The sequence below is a fragment of the Mus musculus genome, chromosome 10 (genome assembly GCF_000001635.26).
Source record: "Mus musculus strain C57BL/6J chromosome 10, GRCm38.p6 C57BL/6J".
Lineage (NCBI taxonomy): Eukaryota > Metazoa > Chordata > Mammalia > Rodentia > Muridae > Mus > Mus musculus.
In genome coordinates this window covers 19,741,202-19,760,510 of record NC_000076.6, presented here as the reverse complement: position 1 = coordinate 19,760,510, position 19,309 = coordinate 19,741,202, and the positions used below count along the sequence as shown (strand labels likewise).

The 19,309-nt window shown below is 42.3% G+C and overlaps 1 protein-coding gene across 5 annotated transcripts in view; it reads right to left on the bottom strand.

Moving 5' to 3' along the window:
• Positions 1-457: 457 nt before the first annotated feature.
• Il20ra (interleukin 20 receptor, alpha) overlaps positions 458-19,309 on the bottom strand; it is a 48,381-nt gene continuing 29,529 nt past the window's right edge. The window contains exons 2-7 of one of the 5 annotated variants that reach the window (NM_172786.2): positions 17,473-17,608; positions 11,125-11,303; positions 9,694-9,869; positions 8,924-9,068; positions 4,586-4,725; positions 458-1,625 (exon numbers count right to left, since the gene is read on the bottom strand). In NM_172786.2, coding sequence (NP_766374.1) covers positions 858-1,625; positions 4,586-4,725; positions 8,924-9,068; positions 9,694-9,869; positions 11,125-11,303; positions 17,473-17,608 — 1,544 coding nt within the window. In that variant the 3' untranslated portion in view covers positions 458-857. Of the gene's footprint in view, positions 1,626-4,585; positions 4,726-8,923; positions 9,069-9,693; positions 9,870-10,527; positions 11,304-17,472; positions 17,609-19,309 lie in introns of those variants that run through there. The other 4 variants (XM_006512726.1, XM_006512729.2, XM_011243169.2 and 1 more) reach the window with 4 other exon arrangements.

The following is a 19,309-nucleotide window of genomic DNA, read 5'->3' as shown; positions in this document are numbered from 1 at the left end:
TCACCTCTCTATTATTCAATAATGACACACGTATATTGGTTCACCTTACATAGCATTGCTAAGAACTCCACTTGTGGTAACACTGCCATTGGGAGAAACTCACCCAAGAACACCTTGTAAGGTTCCTGTGGACCCTTGCCCCTTCCAAGGACTTGGGCCAGTTGACAAGCCTTGTGGTTTCTTCTGGATTGAACTACAGATGCTGGTTAGTGTGTGGTGTCTGCCTGCCTAGAGGACTGTGCTGCAGCTGCTGAGTCATATTTGGTGTTTGCTCTGGGACTGAACTGCTGAGACCAAGAAGACTGAGCTTGCCCCCAAAGAACTATTGCTAAACAGGTTCACTTCCCCCATATCCTAATAACTTTTCTCTTCCACTACCTCTGCTGGGTGGTGGGCTAGAGCAGAGGTTGAACCCTTATTAAAAGTAAGTTGCAAAAAATTTATGCCAACAATCAACAAATTCTAGAAAAGGGTTTTATAAAATAAATGATTTTTATGAAATATTTTGAAATATGATTTGAAATATTTTTACATATATACAGTAAAAATTCAGAAAATAACTGTTAGAAAATAATAAACTGGGATCATGGTGAGCTCTTCTGTATAAAGTCCCCACCCAACCTGCAAATCTTACTCTGTCTACAACAAAGCTCAGGGCTCTGCATTTCAGAAAGTTCCTCTAGGACTCTCTGTGGATTGGGAAGAAGGTTGGATGGAAGCCAATCACATGGATGAGGCAGGGCTGACAAAGTTCATGAACAGAGAGAACAGTCTCATTGCTGACACTGATAACCTGAACACTGTTCACCCCCTGGGATGGTTCCTTCATTTGTTGGCAGTCAACAGAAAGCCTGGCACTAGCTTTCCATTTGTACATGTAACCCCCATTCCTCCATAAACCGTGTGAGACAGTTTTCATTTTCTTTCTCTGGCTTGTCAGGTGCCTGGTTCTCATAGAGTCTAGACAAAAGGCCACCCTCTAAGAGCTGGTCTCTCTCATAATGACCATAGTTCTCAGGATCACGGCCAAAGATAGGTAAGGAAGGGATACACAGCCTGCCAGTTTGAGGGTCCCAATCCACTACTGTTATAGATGTCTCTTCCTCTGGCCCATCCTCGGAGACAGTATGCTCCTGACCCAGGTGATGTAGGTCTTCAAGCTGTGGGTCCAAGTTTGCTGAAGTCACCAGTGGCTCAGATATTTTCTCTGTTCTGGCCGCCTCTTCCGGCTCACAGGACAGTTGGATTTCACCCTCCCCGTAGAAGTCACTTAGGACTTTGTATTGAGGCTCAGTGTCTGTCTCTCCTGTGGGGATGGTGCTGTTAAGCCACCCATGCTGGGTTAGGGAGGTGTCTCCGTCTCTTTGCTCAGCACCACAGACAGCGTCCATCAAATGCGAAGAGCATCCTAAATGTTGCCCCTCCACCTCCTCCCAGTGCGGCTCCCAGGCCTCATTGTGCTCAGGGTCATTAACACTGATGTCATCACTGCTTTTGTCCAGTAAATTCATATCCTTTGGAGAAATTTTAGTATCATCCAACATACTGAAGGTGATAAAATTAAGTGTGATTGTTTCAGTAGGTTCAAAGACTCTTGTGCCAATTTCATTTCTATAAATCAGTACCTGCAGAGAGAAGAGAACGGGCTTCAACTTTTCACTTTAGAAAGACATTACTAATAGCTGCCAACTTCTAGTGTCACTAGATAATGTGCAACATTTTCTGACCATCCAGTGATGGGGTTATGTTTGGCACGTAGAGAAAGCTTCGTGTAAGACTAGAGATAGTCCATTGAGTTTCCAGTTGTTATTAGACTGAGGCTGCCTGGATGACTTTCCTGGATATACTGTGGACATGAAATGATCACAGGCATAACAATGGTCATGGGAAAGGGAATAGGATAGCTTCTATTGTTACATTGACACAAATAGAGTCACCAGAGGAGAAATTCAATGAGTGCCTCTTTATGCTTAGATGAGGTTGAACTGTGGGCATGCTTGTGAGAGATTTTCTTAATTAAACCAAGGGAGGTAGGGGGGCACACTCTGAATATGGGAAGAGTCTTCCCAGACTGGGCCTTGGGGGCATTCATTCATTGTTCTCTGTGATACTTTGCTTTAAGCTCCTACCACCCTTACCTCCACCCCAAACCCACTATGGTGGGCTGTAACCTGAAACTGTGAGTGGAAACAGGAAACCAGCCCCTTGTCTCATCAATGGATTTAGTTAAGTTACTCTATCACAACACCAGAAAAAGAAATGGATACAAGGTTGTAGTCTTCAAACTGTGCTAGAAAAAAAACTCCAAAAATATAATAAGGTAAAAACAAACAAACAAACAAACAAAAAAACAACAAAAAGAGGCAATTCATCTGCTAGTTTTTTAAAATATGTATTTCTTATATTTTTTATTAGATATTTTCTTCATTTACATTTCAAATGGTATCCCCTTTCCTAGTTTCCTCTCCTAAAATCCCCTATACCTCCACCCCCCGCCCCCGTCCTGCTCCCCAACCCACCCACTACTGCTTCCTGGCCCTGGCATTCCCTTGTACTGGGGCATATAATCTTCGCAAGACCAAGGGCCTCTCCTCCCATTGACAGAAGTGGATGCTCATAGTCATCTATTGGATGGAACACAGGGCCCCTAATGAAGGAGCTAGAGAAAGTACCCAAGGAGCTAAAGGGGTCTGCAACCCTATAGGAGAAACAACAATGTGAACTAACCCCAGAGCTTGTGTCTCATCTGCTAGTTTATGGGATATTTTAAAACATCTAAATCATGTCAGAGATGCCCAAGAATGAAGAAAATTGGTAAGACCCCTGTTGGTATTCTGCCTGGACTCCATCCCAACAGTTACCTGGAGGTAGCCAGCTCTGCTCCTCCTTACAGTTCTGGTAGGCCTGGCTCACTATAAAAGGGGCTGCTTGGCCCCTTCTCTCCCCTTATTCTCTTACTCTTGCCTCTCTCTTGCCTCTTGTCCCCTTGCTTCCCCTCTCTCCCCATTCTCTTCCCCACTCGCTCCACATGGCCATGGCTGGTCCCTACTTTTCTACTCTCTCCTTCTCTCTGCTTTTCTCTGCCTCTACTACTCTCTTACCTCTCCTCCCCATGCCTTAAATAAACTCTATTCTCTACTATACCGTTGTTGTGTGGCTGATCTCTCAGGGGGAAGGGATGCCTTGGCATGGGCCCACCAAGGTACCCCCTTCCCCTACACCCAGATAAAACATATTCTTATAGCTCATTCTCTTTTTATGATCACAACAACCCCCATAGTCCAGCTACTCTGGGGGATAAGAGAGGAAAGGCCAGCTGGGACAATTTAGCCAGACCTTGTCTCAAAAGAAAAGATTAAAAAAAATTGAGAGCATAGCCAAGGAGTGGATGCAGTCCCTGTGTGAGGTCCTAGGTTCCATCTTGAATACCACAGACATGATTTTTGTTCTGTTTTGGGGTACACAGAAGGCACCTGTTATAGAGCAGCATCAGTGATGGGGTACAATCTTCTTGCCATCCAATGACATGATTTTATTTAACACTGCACAACAGGGCCTTTCACCCCATTGTTTGACAGAATTATAGGCTTTAAAAAAAATCACATGCAGCCAAATCTCTGTGTGAAGTTTCCTGCAAGAAAATTAGCTACAAAGAAGCTAACCCCAGCATCTAAGTGGAGCAGGATAGCAGAGAACTGTATGAATGGGATCAACAGGAACAGATATATGTATTACATGCATTTATATGAGAATGTATCTTTTAGTAATTCCCAAGGGGAGTAGTTTGATATTAAACATACAATGGACTGTCATCTTTTTCCCCCTAGATGGCTTCTTAGTTGCCTTTATTTTTCTAGAACAAGAGTCCAATTGGACCTAAAACATAATGGTGATCATGATGTCACAACCCAGAACCTTACTGAAATTTCTGTAGACCAAAGCCAAGCTCTGACAACAGCACCATGTTCTCCCACGACACAGCTCTCCAGTGTAGCCCCTCATGGAGAACATGGTAGACTGGCCATACAACAAGCTTTCTGGCCAGTCCACTGCCCCACCTTGCTCTGCTACTTTTTCTGCTTGTAGTAAGTGTCCTATCTCTTACTTTCATACCTGAGCTTGAACATGAGAACAGATGCCCACAAAAAGTTTCAGAGATTCCTCGTACCCCATGAGTCCTCAAAACTTATTTTTATTTTTAGCCTTCACTTATTAACTTTGACTTAATTTTTCTTTGGCTTGAACTTTGAGAAAGGCAGTGTGATCATGACTTAGCTTATCCGTTTATTCTACAACCTTATCTTCTTATAAGATTATTTCAAACTTAGGGAACTTTTAGTGTTGTATGCTCATGAGTGAGTTCAGTACAGAGACTGCTTTGTCTGGTTTTGGGGCACAGGGGGTCACACACAGGACTGCACACATTCTATGTAAGCATTCTCCTACCAAGCTACTCTCAGCTCAGAATGTGTTTTAGAGTTCAACAGCTTAAGTCCACTCTGCTCATTTAGGAAACTATCTGTTCTACCCCTCCTCTTCTCTCTTCCTGTTGTCCTGACAGTCTTGGACCAAGACAAGTACTCACCAAATTTGCTGGGTGTTTTTCCTTGCCAACATGGATGTAACGGTAAACCAAGTAGCCAATTGCGGAGAAAAGAAACACGATAACAGATGTGAGGAAGACATACCAGAAGATGACTTTAGCCTTCCATGCTGATGTTTGAACTGTTATGGAAAAAATCATGGGTTAGGATTGCAAAGTTATGATTTAAATATGGTATGAAACCTGGGCAGTGTCAAGAGGTTGTGGGTGGGTCACCTGCATCATGGGCTCAGTTTTCTCATCTATACACTGAGAAACTGAGAATTCGTCATCTCTCTAACAATGAAGTTCTTAAGGCACTGTCTACATTCACTCCCCAATCTTTACAGTAAGGATACATTAATATATAAGTCATTGGGTATTCCAAACCTTATGCCAGGCTTTGAAACTCATCCTGGCTCATGTATGTGAAAAAAAAATGGGTCTGTCACCTTAGTAATTCATAGCTCTTCAAACCCAAAAGTAACACTCTTTTTTAACAAAATCCTAGTTCCAGGCATGGGAAACTTCCCTTTGAGTTATTAGTCAGAGAAGCCCTCAAATACTATAGGCTACTCCCATTGCCCTTTGTTGCTCCCCAGAGCTTGAAGGCAAGATCCAGTTGCTGCAGATATCACACACTTTGAAAGTAGACATTAGAGAAACTGATGTTGAATTAGGTGCCTCTCTCCCGAGGACCAGTTCTCAGTATTTAAGGTACAATATAAGCTACCAAGAGAGAAAATCGATCAATGGCCCTCCCCTACTATACATCCTGCAGACCACAACAATGATCAGCATGTGACAAGTTATAATCAAGGGAGCATTGGTGGCACACCCCTCCTGGAGTATCCAACAGCCATCTAATTGGGCCTTACATTGGCTCAGTAGGGGGAATGCCTGCCTGGTATTGTAAATCTAGGTAACAAGCTATAGCTGGTAAGGTCATGGACCCTAGAGGAGAACCTGCTAATATCACTTTCTTAAACCAATATACTTTCTAATTATACTCCAAATACATACTTGTATCCTTATACCCAAAGGTAAGTGCTCTCACCCCTCACTGATCAAATAAACTTGTTTTTATAGTAGAGACCATTACAGAAATTCACGGCTGGACATAATTCATAAAACAACAGAGTGTGGAGTTCCCAACCCAGCAGATCCATATAACTAACTGATCATTATATCTAAGGCCCAGGGAACATGTTTGAAGTGGGGTGAGACAATTGTAAGAACAGAGGTCCAGGATGTGTCCTGTGAAATAGTGTCTTCTATATATGACAGGGAAGCTACACCCATGAAATCTCAAAGATATGGTCACTGAACAAGACCAGTGGACATGGAAATGTGGGTGAGGACATGTCACAAGTCCTCACCCATAAAGAATTACAGACAATCAACGGCTCCTGAGAGAGGGGTATTCAGTTTTCTCCAGGGACAAAGACCTTGGTAGCTTATTTATTCTAAAGTGGTCAGCCCTAAATATGTGTACACAGAAACAATAGTAAACTGACTCAGCAGTGTGTGTGTGTGTGTGTGAGAAAGAGAGACAGAGAGAAAGAAAGACAGAGAGACACACAGAGAGAGACAGATAGTCAGAAACAGAAATAGACACACAGAGATAGACAGAAAATGAGAGACAGAGAGGTAGAGACAGACAGACAGAGAGAATAATTTTAAAATATGATATCATTAATTTGAGAAGGAATCCTGCTGTGTGACTAAAAGAATGTCCAATAATGAAAAGGCTCAGTGAATTCTGGCTCACCATTGACCAGACCACAGAGCTGATACAGGCTCTCTCCACTGTGTCTGACACACTTGTGAAGCTTGTGTGAACTACCTGGAGGTTGGACTGGTTAACTTTAAATGTCAGCTTGTGTAGGGCATAGATATTTGACTAAACACTATTCTAGGTATTTCTTTAGATGTACAGTTTTTAGATGGATTAACATTTTAATGAGTAGAGTCTGAGCAAAGAAAATTGCTTTCTATAATGTGGATGAGTTTCATCTACTCACCGACACTCTTAGGAAAAAGAGACTGATAAGCCCAAGGAAAATGGAGTTTTGCTTCCACATGGCCTTTGGGATGAACTACTTGCTAGTTGTCTCTAGGGTTCCCAGTCTGATGCCTACCCCCTCCCCGCTTTTAAGATTTATTTATTTTATGTATATGAGTACACTGTAGCTATCTTCAGACACAGCAGCAGAGGGCATTAGATCCCATTACAGGTGGTTGTGAGCCACCATGTGATTGCTGGGAATTGAACTCAGGACCTCTGGAAGAGCAATCAGTGCTTTTAACTGCTGAACCATCTCTCCAGCTCCTGATGCCTACCCTTAAGAGTTCATGTATCTGGTTTACACAATGATGAGAGCTGACTTTAAAATCTTTGAATCTGGTTTTCAGGAGAATTGCAAGAGCTGCAGAAAGAAGAGGAAGAGAGGAAGAAAGGAAGGAAGGAAGGGAGGGAGGGAGAGAGAGAGAGAGAGAGAGAGAGGGAGAGAGAGAGAGAGAGAGAGAGAGAGAGAAAGAGAGAAAGAGAGAGAGAAAGAAAGAAGACATGTAAATGTAACACAAACCACGATCCTCTCCCCACAACATTCTTTATACACCAATAAAGTCAGGCAGTATTCGTGTCACAGGAACATTCTAATCCATGTGGATGTTGGATGCACTCGCTGTCAGACAGAGATGAAATAGCGTAGTTTCTATCCCCCTAACTACCAGCTGTAGATGGGAAACAGATGTATTATGATAGTGATAGTGAATGTGGGCATTCCCTGAAGAACTCTTCTACCCCATCAATAGTCCCCAGAGAGAGTGCTTGTCTGCCTACACAGTAATGAGGCTCTGATGCAAATACTGGGACGCACCTGTCCTGCTTTAGATGGCAGCTTAGTTCAGGTCCCAGTGTAGCCCCAGAGCTTACCAGTACACAGGGGTTATCCTGACTAAGAAGTTGGTGACAACATCAGCTGGTAGTTAGTGTGGTCTGTGATAGCACATTTGGTTCAGTGAACCAATCCATTCCATTTTCATTTGGGGGGGTAAGAAACTGCAGGAAGCAGAGATATTTTCAAGGCATAGTCCTTAAAGAGATAATATTTTTTTTTATTTTTTAAAGAAAGTAGTGTCTTAGGAGGTTTCTCTGGTGAGTGACTAGGTGGGATATTGTGGGAAACGTCAACACTAGAAATGGTGTACTTTTATCTGTCCCCTTTCTGCACGGGTGAGGAAATGCACTTTATCTTCTTGCTGGGAAGAAGCTTGTGAGATCCGTACCTAGTTGACTGAGTTGCATTGGAAATTCACTCCTACCACTTGGCACTGATCAAACTGTTAGGAAACCCAGCACTAATTCCAGACACAAAGCTGATCAACTCAGTCTGCTCATGTCCCTTCCCTGCTTGCTTGGTATTTGAGTTTTATTTGCATTATGGTAGAGAATGCTTTCTTTTCAAAGAGACGGCATGATAAAGTAACTCAGAAGGAAAGCTTTTCCTTGTTCAAATGTGTTTCCAACACTCCTCTCCTTTTCCTAGGGACTGTTTCAACTTGAAAGAAAAGAGGAAAGTAGAGTGGGAAGGGGTGGGGATAGGGGTGAGGCTGGGGCTGGGGTGGGAGTGGGGTTGTGGCAGGGGTGCAGTTGAGACGGGTGGGGGTGGAGCTGGGACTGTGGGTTCTTAGCTGGAGATGAGGCAGAAGATTGTGAGCATTTGTTAGAAGGGCGAGTCAGAGTAATGATGGATGAAGACCATTCGATAATACAGGGGACTTGAGGGTCTATCTTTTTTTCCATTTTCAGGGTTTAAGTTGAAGTTCTTACTGTGGAGCAGCCATATTAAATTAACACAAGGCAATTTGAGTGGCTGTAATTTGTATCAAAGCAGCTGTGTTTCAAAGTGTTCCCAGGACAATGCTTCACTTCCTGCCTTTGAGCTGTTGGGTGTTCTCAAAGCCTGATGTTGTTACAGTGACTATGGCTGGGAAAAGAAAGAGGCTGTGTATGAAAGTTCTTCATTGTATTCCCAAAGTAGGAAGCTATGTTAACTAGGGAGGATTGTTGCCATGAACTCCTGGGCCTTGCTGACAGTTTCTCGGTGGTGTGATAGCCTTTAATACTGACCAAGCTCAAAGGCAGAGTCCCGGATAGTTCAATGCATTTAGACCAGTAGATGTTTTTGTCATAGTTTCAATGTATTAAAATTAAAATGATTTTGATAGACATAGATTTGTTAAAAACATGATCTAAGCTCTTATTTTTTTTTCTGTTTTATGAGATCTCTCTCTTCAGATTAGCTGGAACCTCTTGCAGCTTCTCTTGCAGCTTACCTTCCAAAGTACTGATGCACTGCTTCTGAGAAGGCATCGGGAGGCGAGGGGGCCCTGGGACAAGGGACTCCACGTGGACACAATACAGAGTGTTGGGCTCCAGCCAGCTGAGGACCAGTGTGCTGTTGGTGACACACTGGGACCACTGGGGCAGAGAAGCACAGACAGAGGTTAGAGCCAAAGAGAGCATGTGCTCAGGACGGCTCCACAGAAAAGTGAAATGCAGAGATACAGCTGGATCCTTCATATCACTGTAAGCTTTCATTTTTTCCAGCAGTTTCCAAACATATTTTTAGCTGAGCAGAACACAGTTAGAGATGGACTAATTTTAGGAACACTTCTAAATAACAACTCAGGATAGAGTTCTTTCTTAGATCTGTCCTGTGTTCCTCTTGCTCATATATATATATATATATATAAACAAACATATGTTACAAATATATAACACATATGCAATATATACATATATTACAGATATATATGTATTTAGCACACATATGCATACACATATATTATATATATAATTTAAATTCCTGGAAAGTGTCTGGTGGATGATGTATAAGCACAGAAACTTCATCAAGTGAGATGTCCAATAGTGACATCATGAGTTGTGGACAGAGTGCTTGCCTTGTATCTTGTGTGATATCTCTCTTGGATAGTATAAGCTGCCATATTCTCACAAAGAGAACCAAAGCACCAGGACCACCCATGCCCATGGAAGTACAGAAGGGGAAGCTCAGAGGATAGACCCCATCCCAGGCCAGGCTCACCGTTCTTCTCGACTTAGTGTTATACACAGACACATTGTACTTCAAATTGGGGTATATCTGTTGCATAGAAACAGTGTGGTCTTGTGGATTTCTTTTCCACTTCTCTGGTGCTGTCAGGGCAATAGAGATGGACTTCTCGCCAGTTGTCAGGGCAACCTCTGGTGGGCTGACTTGAGCTTAGAGGACAAGAGGGTATAAACATCTTTAGGTGTGAACCCCTCCTCCCCTGAGGTAAAGCTATAGGACAATTCTACTGGAATCAGAGAATTAAAACCACCCTTTTATGGATGATCCTTTTACCATAAAAGCCCAGCAGCTTTGCAGGGCACATGAATTGCAAGGACTCAGTTTGTCTTGGAAAATCAGCCATTGGCTGTAGTGTAAGTAAGTGAACAGGGTTGGTGTTCTGGAAAACTTTATATACAGACACTGAAACTTACAAAATATTTTCTAGATAATACTTATGGATTACAATTTATTTTTAAATGTATTTATTTTTATGCTTGTATGGGTGGTTTTCCTGCCTGTATGTCTGTGCAACAGATTGCATGCATTGCTAGTGGAGGGAGGCCCAAAGAGGGTATAAGATCCTGTGAAACTGGATTTTGATGTGGTCGTAAGCCATGTGGGTGCTGGCAACCAAATCCAAGTCCTCTGCAAGAACTACATATTCTCTTAACAGCTGAGCCATTTCTCTAACCCTGACACTGAAATTTAAGTTCATATCATTTTCAAATGTCAAAAATATTGTTTTGATTAAAAACTATTTTAAAAATCTAAATAGCATTCTCATCTCATGACCTTTAGAAAAATAGACATAGGAGCTGGACTGACCTGAGGGCATAGGTCACCAGCCTCTGATCTGGCAGAGCACTGGGAAAGTCAACACCTCCCGGGGCCTCTGCAGCCCTTAAGCATTTCATTATGGTGGCCCTGCCAGCATCCTTCATGGTTGGGTCAGTCACATATCAGGGAATGGAAAATTATAGAAGCAAATAACAGTAAGATTCTTGTCTTAATTCTGAGTTACATCTAGAAACAAAACACAATACCAAGTTTAATGAAAAGGAGACTTAGTTGTGTGATCAGGACACCATATAAACTTCTGGGCAAACATCAACAATTTACTAATCTACAATATTTTTTTAATGCAAAGTCCCCATCAAATGATGAAATGAAATAAAAATCTGGTATTATTGGCACCTGTCTTTAATTCTGAATCTGAGAGAGACCTTAAAGTCCTTTGGCCAAACCTATCAGTCTATATATTTGACTCTGGGGTTCAGTCACACGAAGCAGCAGGTCTGGTTATTCAACTTGATGTACAGACAATAGTCAAGGAGACCCCTTCTTCTGGGAAAAGTTGCCTATGAGGACAGAATATCATACCAGAAATCCAGCCTAGCAATGCTGGAGAACGGTATTACTCACTTTCCAAGAAAGGATAGAAGCGTTCCGTCTCGGCCCATTCGGAGCACCTGGCTTCCCAAATGGCCTTCACTTTGGCATAGAACTGGTGTTCATAGTCTGAGGTCTCAACAGAAAGGTCACAGTAGGTCCTGTTGATACTCCCGCATTTAGAGGCATTCAGCCATTTCTTCTGCCCATATCTGTTAAGAAAGAAACTATGAATTAATAATGAAGTCCTTTACATGCTTTACAATGAAAAAAAAAGTCATTATATGAAATTGAATGGAAGACTTTGTCTTCAGCAAAACACAGATGCCTGTCATTCTGATATAATCAGATCCACTTTTGCTGTTGGTGATATTTTCATTAGCTGTCGGGAACATGAGTCAGAGTTTCTATAAACACCTTGCTTTTATGAGAATGACAGTGTGGATAGTGCATCCTTCAGCTACAGTAAAATGTTTACATACTGTGTGATCCGTCTCCAGTAATTAAACCTTCAGTCTACTATATACATATATGAGGCCAGTTTGGTGGAAACAAACTAAAGGAAAGTCAACCATTTTGTTTATTGGAAGAAAAATTACTTTGACATTCTCAGAAAATTTAAAACTTTACCAAGTACTAAGAGTCTAAGGGAAATTTACTAGGACGTAGAATGTGAGGGTATACCATAATCACATCGCTATTGAACTGACTACAGTGTTCATACTAATTTGTTGTTGTTGCTGCTGTTAAAATACAACATCCCAAAGAAAATGGGGAGGGAAAAATATTTTCTGCACTTCTCAGGTAAAAGAGACCTTGGCATAAAACATCCAGGCAAATGATAAGTCAGTGGGGCAAGACAGAGTTGTACTGGATGCTATTGAAGAAATTAAAGCAGGGCTATTGGGGAACAAGATGAAAGGAGTGGTTTAGGAGGTTGACCAGTAGTCTGCAGAGAATGCAGTGTGTTGGTAGTAAGAGCAGTTTGTGCGCATTGCTGTGATCCAGGTGGACGAGTGCTATGTACAAGGATGATGGCAAGGCAGTGAAATGAACCAGGACACCACAGAAACAAGAACCGGGTGACTGAGTGCATGCAAGAGATCACACAGGTAAAGATGACGCAATATCTCTTTCTGTTTAGGGCAAGTGTGTGGAATGTGATACTGTTTGCCAGGATAAAGATCACCAAAGAAGAGTGGGCTTTTGAGATTGGGGGAGGGAAGGATGGGAGGAGGGTAAACTAATACATTCAGCAATATTGGGCTGAGTTTAAGATATGTAAAAGTTCTCCAAATGCAGGAGCTTGATAATCAAGAAAGAGGGTGGAGTGAGATTTTTGAGTAAATACACAAATTGCTCATAGAAGGTTTAGTCATGGATACCCAGAGCAAAGCTCGGATCAAAACTTCAGGAGCATCATAGACTTGAGAATATCAGCAAAAGGTCACGTGGCAAAACATCAATCACAAAAGTCCCAGGAAGACCAAGTCTTGACAAGGAAGATGTGGCAACATTACTGACTATCACCAAAGTCGTTGAAGGATGTGGTAACAGAGGTCTGAAGCAAATCTCTTTCATTTCATAAGTGCCACATCTGTCAAACACGCTACAAATACAGTCAGATCTTAATCAACTTCTTGCAGATTCTCAACACTGCCTGGGGACTTTCTGATCAATGATCAAAAGAAAAATGGATCTGTGTTTACATCTACAGTTACATTTTGATTCCATTCAGGAAACATACTATCTAACACAGAGAAACAGGATTAACCAGATCACAGCCAAACTTCTCTGTTCCTTGTGAATTTAGTTACTTACCAGTCCATTCCATTATGTTTCTTTCCATAAAAGATAATATTTTTGTTACTCAAAAGCAATTTGCTTCTCAACTTTATTTTATTTTATTTTTTCTTGATCTTTTGAGGTGTGTGTGTGTGTGTGTGTGTGTGTGTGTGTGTGTGTGTGTGTTACATGGTCCAGGCTAGTCTTGAGCTCTCTGTGTAGGTGGCAATGACCTTGAACTCCTGATCCTCCTGCTTTGGGCTCATGGTTGGTTTCTTGACCTGTTAACAGGTCTTGACTTGAAGTTGGAAAAGTGTTGTCATTGTTTGTTTCTTTTGTCTTCCCCGTCTTAAACTGCCTCACTCTGCCAAGGGTAGGGCACCTCCTTACCATGCAACTGCTGACCAAGGGGAAAATTCCTGTTACTGATATTTGAATAGAAGAGCTGACAAATATTCCAGTAACGCTAATCTCCTGTGGAACAAGTCCTGTGGAGTCCTCACTGGTCTCCGGCTCTTTCTAGTGAGCATGATTAGAGGTGACATTGAGGTGACATCTTCTGGGAATTGTTTTCTGAAAGCACAAAGAGGCTGTGTTCCAGAGATAGCCAAGGTTGTACTCCTGCTGCAGTGGGACTTGGTAACATGTAAGGGTCACCCAGGTGGTACTGGTTTTGAAGGCATGAAGGGGTCATGCAGAGCAGCTGAGGCTTAGCACTGTGAGAGGCCATGGAAGGCCATTGGTGAAGGTGCAGCTTCAGTTGCAATTGAAGGCCCAGGACTGAAGGGGTCACGCAGTGTTTTGGAGATGCCAGTACCATGAGATGACCACCAAGAGCAAAAGCAGCAGTGGAGTACAGGCATCTGGAGCCTAGAGGACGATGTGTGTGCTACAAAGGGCATGGCTGGAGAAGTGACCCAAGCCCTTGGAGGAGCCCAGAAGATCATGAGTTGGATCCCAGACATTGGACAGTTGGAGATTGATTTTTGCTTTTGATTGTGACTGTGCCCTGATATTTTCCCTCTTGAAGGAAGAAACTGTTTTAGTGGAGTCCACAGTTAAGAAACTTTTAATTGTAAAAAGACTTTGAATTTTAAAAGAGATGGATATTTTAAAGAGATTGAAATTTTAAAATTATGTAAAGACTGTGGACTTTTAAAGTTATTTAGACCTAAAAGTGCCTGTGATGAGCTGAGGCTAGCACGACAGGCTTACATTTCCCACCTCACTGAATTGCATAGCAGCCCCAGGAAGTGGATGTCATTGCTTTTTGCCCAATTTTTACTGAGAAGGAAATTGAAACTCAGTAAGATTAAGGGATCCAGTCAGGTTTGCAGAAGTAGTAGGTTTATCTAAAATTGGAATCACTTCTGCCAGCACCAAAGCTGATGTTTTGGGTGTTATACCATTTTCTACATTAAAATATTTTGTGGGTGCAATTCAAGCTTTAAAAATTTTACTCTGGAAAGAAACCTTACTAAAAAGTATAGAAGCACGGAACCTGCTCAGGGTTTCCCAGTTAGGCTCACAACCTGGCCATGATCCCAGGACTGGCTGACCTCATCCAGCACTGTGCCCTGTATTCCTGTCCACCTAGTGCAAACCCAGGCATGCCAGAGCTCCTACAGGGCAAGTATCTTTTAAAGTAGTCATTTAAAAGTTGCACAATACAACTTTTTTGTTCCCATTCAACAATTTATGATTCTGGTTATTTTTAGAGCTCTTTCTGAAGCACTGAAAGTTGAAAGGAGAAAGCAAGCTCTTTGCCCCACCTAATGGAAGGAAAAGTGAGGACATGCTGGTGAGCTCTTTCTCTCTGCATGGCTGAAGCTCCTGAGATCATCCTTGGAAATGAGAATAGGGTTCAAGACAATGAGAAGGAGACGTTTTCACCCTCCTTTAGTGGTCAGAATTCATTTTCCAAGCACAAAAATGGTCATCCTATTTTGCAAATGTGCAACAAGTTTCTAAAGTTCGAACTAGCAAACATTTCAGGAAGTATAAGGGAGAAATAAATTACCCTTCAGCTCATTAACCAGAAGTATTTGGGGTAAATGATGGTGGGCATTTTATCCTACTTATAGACAGAAGGCTGATTAGGCAGCTACATAGACAGAAATCAGGTGAGACCTGATGCAGGTCAGACCTGATGCACATGTTTGTCATAAAGCAACGACTCTTACTTGGTTTGAATCTTAATAAAAAGACATGAGGTAAGATGAAATGAATTGATAAGATTTAAGTGTTCCATAATTGTGAGGCATATTAGTTCTTTATGAACCTTTAAGTAAGGAATAGTTTTGAAAACCACCGAAAAGTTAGTTATTAAAATAATGATGCAAGTCAGCCCTTTATATCCACAGTTTCCCCTCTGTGGATTCAACCAATGGTGGATGGAAAACATTGGAGACAGAATTGCATCTTTACTGGACATCTATAGTCTGGCTGCCCTTCAGCGGTATTTACCTTGGTAGCATGTATTATAATAACCTAGATATAATTTAAAGTGTATAGGAGGGTATATGTATATTATAAGCAAAGTCAGTGTCATCCTACAGAAAGGTCTCATGCATTTGTGGGGGGTCCAGAATCAATTCCTCATGGATGCCAAGAAAACAGGGAAGCTCTACAGTCATATCTACAGTCACTATTCGAGCTAGAAAAATCCTACATAGAACCCTGTTTTTCAGTACATGCCTATAATCTGATCTCTTGCGTAGTAGATAGAAGAATGTGGAGTTCAAAGCCACTGTCAGCTATATTGAAAGTCAGAGGCTAGCCCAGGCTATATCACCTCAAAAACAAGAGCAAGCAAGTAAGCAAGCAGAAAAGATTATGTTGTTTATCCATTTAATAAGACTACCCAGACCATTACTCTATGAATTCTTCTCTTCCTTCCATGGGAAAGCCACTTTCCTCTATCACTGTCAATAATTATGGGTAGGTGCTAGCCTAATTTCTTACCGTGCTTTGAATTGCCTGTTGGCTGAATGTTAGGCAAGCCTCATCTGTCACTGACTAAGAGCTGCATGAGAACTCCCAAGTGAAACCAGCAGAGGCGTCCACCCGAACCTAAGAAACCCTGAGAACTGGGAAAGAATAAAATAGTATTTAAAAGCCTGAAGTATAGGAGTGGGAGTCTAATGAGGCTTTTCTGTGCAAAATTTTAAACCTCTGCTTCTGTCAAATAATTTTTTAAAAAATGAAATCTGTTATTCTTTCTGCTGGAGTGCTTGCTCCTGTTGACTCGTGGACTCCTGGGGGCTGCTGTAGCTCATGGCACTCCTGGAAGGGCATGATCATCTTGTGCTGCCACCTATCCTCTGACACCTTTTCTTCCTGAATTTCCCTCAGTCTAGATCCCTCCCTGCACTGTGTCTGGGCCTCCACAATGAATGCCACTCACTTCAGCTCCCTTCCTGTGACATCCCGCATCACCAAACTGCAGCCCTTGGGGCCATTTCATCAGTTTCTGTTGGTGAAGACACTAACCCTTCTTAGAGTGTTAGACTAGCCCTTTTAGCACTTTAACACTTATTATTGTGGGGTTATTTTCACTCAGAGCTCAAGCAGTACAAATGTGGGGCTGGAGAGATAGCTCAGTGGTTAGGAACACAGAGAAGGGGCTGGAGAGATGGCTCAGTGGTTAGGGACACTTGCTTTTCTTCCAGAGGTCTCCAGCACCTACATCAGGTGGCATACAATTGCTTATGACTCAAGCGCCTGAGGATCTTACACCCTTTCTGGCCTTCCTGGGTACCTGCACACATGCGATATACACTCACACAGACAGGTACACCAACAAAAACACACACATAAAGAAAAAGAAATCTTAAATACAAGGCAGTTCTTAAAGCAAAGAGGTGCTGGCTTGCTTAGAGTCTGTGATTGTTTCACGTCTGGCTCTATGGTATTTGCCTGCTACGCAGTTGGTGGTCTGGATTGTGTCCTTTTCTTTTGATCTCTGGAGATGTTCGTTGTCTATTTTTCATTCTTGCTTGCCTGTGAAGGGTCATGACAGTCATGAAAAGTGTCTATTTGTGGTTGTTTAGTGGGAGCGAGCCATTGCATTGAATTCTGCACGGTTTCAGCTAAGAATGATGATTCTGTCAGCTTCGAGGTCTCAGAGTTGACGGATTGCCTTGACTGTATACCAGAGACTACTGCTTTAACCAACTTCTTCTCTGCATTCATCTCATTTATTACTCACTTGTATATGTGCCTGTGTACTTGTGTTTGCACACATGCACATACCACAATGCACATGTGGATGAATAAGAACACAACTTGCTGGAGTCAATTCTTTCCTCCCAACATGTGGGTCCCAGGATAGGAACTCAGGTCTCTAGGCTTGGTGGCAAGTACCATATTGCAGTCCCATTGTCTCAATTTCTGTAGGTATGTCCTAATGCTGTTGCCTGAACGTTAACTGTTTCTGCCTCCACAAAACAAACACTTTGTAATTTACTATAATATCAAGGAAACAGGAAATGTCTGAACTTTTTTTCAAAGGAAATAGAAAGTTTATCTTTGCCCAATTGACAGGAGTCTGAGTCTATGTTTATAAACTAGCTGCAAGAAAATGAAGCAACTTACATGAAATATTGCACAGTGTATGTGACTTCAACTCCGTGTAGACTCTCTGGTGGATTCCAATGCAGGACATTCTTCATGTTGATGGATAAGAAGGTGATATTTGTAGGTTTAGGCAAACCACAGAAGACACAAGGAACTAGAAAAAGAGTGGAGAGGATTTGGTGTTTTAATGGAAAGAAGAACTTAATTCTTAAAGTAAGTTGGCTGATCTCTAAAGATGGCCCCAGTGCCTCAGGCTGAGTATTTCTTCTCAGACTGAACCTGAGTGTGTGCTGTGACTCAGTTTATCCCAGGGCATGTAGCACATGTGACTCTGGAATTAAGGCATAGGTAGCTTTGAAGTTTCCAGTTTTGTGCTTTTAAGCCCAAGAGTGTCATGTGAAACAACAGCCAGACTGATGGAGAGACCACACTGAGGTGTCATCTGAAGGAAAGACTCCATTGTCTCAAGGTCCCAGCCGAGTGAGTCTCGGCTTCCAAAGGAAATAATTGTGAGCATGGAGGCACCACCTGCCATAGACTGAAGTTGCATGAACATCCTCAAATGAAACCAGCCAAACCATGAGACCGAGTCCCAGGCAACCCTGAGAGCAGAGAATTGACACCACGGTGGTCATGAGCACTTGGTTTGGGGACAGTTTGTTACACATCAGCAGAAATCCAGACAGTTTATGTTCTAGAGTTAGATACAAAAGCCATGGAAACAGTGGAGGCTGGACTCACTACACGGCCAGCCACTCTCCACTTCCCACCATGACTCAGCTTGTGCTCTGTGCACTAAAGCCCTCGTGGGCATGAAAGCACAGTGTCTGGTCCTACCCTGCCAACCCTCAGCCTTCTCTGAAGTGGGATGACAGCTGCCTACCCAGTGTAGAGACTGTAGGCTTCTTTTTAAGATCCAAGCAGAATCAGGCACGACAATTGTATGAATCTCTTGCTCGTACTGTTTAGATTTTAAAGTTAAGTGAGAAGTCTGGAAATGTTTCCTTTATGGTTGTACACCTGAAGTGTTATTTAAGCATCAATCATTTAAAAATACATAATTACGGTATTAAAGATGAGAAATAAAATTTCTGATAGATAATATTGAAAAGCTAGAGTTTTGGAGGTTGGAGTTTTAGATTAGATTTACTAAAGTATGTAATGAAGCTACAGACAGAAAAACAGTCAGTGCAAGGTAATTTGTTGTTGTTGTTGTTGCTGTGTGTGCATGTGTGTATAGTGCTAGTGCCCAGAACCAAGGAGGTCAGAAAAGGCACTGAATTCCCTGGGGTTGCAGCTATAGGAAAATGTGAGACAAACCCTGTGGGTGCTGGGAACCAAATCTCTGGTCCTTTGCAAGAGCAGCAAGGGCCATTAACCACCTAGCCATCTCCCAGACCCAAGATTTTATTTTTAAACACTAGAATGTTCACATAATTGTTCCCTAAGCAAAACTCTGTCTTTAGGAATCTATATATAGGAATCCTCTGGAAGAACTAATCAAAAATTGAGAAGCTACCAAAAACAATAGGAAGGGTACATTTTTCTGAACTGGGATGGCCTTTACTGGGTAAAGGCTCTTACAGCCAAACCTGAGGACCTGAGGTCAATTACTGGGATGCATAAGGTGGAGGGAGAGAACCAACTCCTGGTGGTTGTCCTCTGGGCTCCTGTATGTACGTTTGCCCCCTAAGATGGATCAAATGTAATACAAATGAAATAGGCTGATACTTTTTTGAGTGCAGGACAGGGCAGGGCAGGCATGGCAGGGCAGGGGTGGAACCCTAGGCCTTGGCGATGCTGAGCCCCACATCACTGAGATCAAGGATGATTCATGAGTTAAAAGAAACGAGAG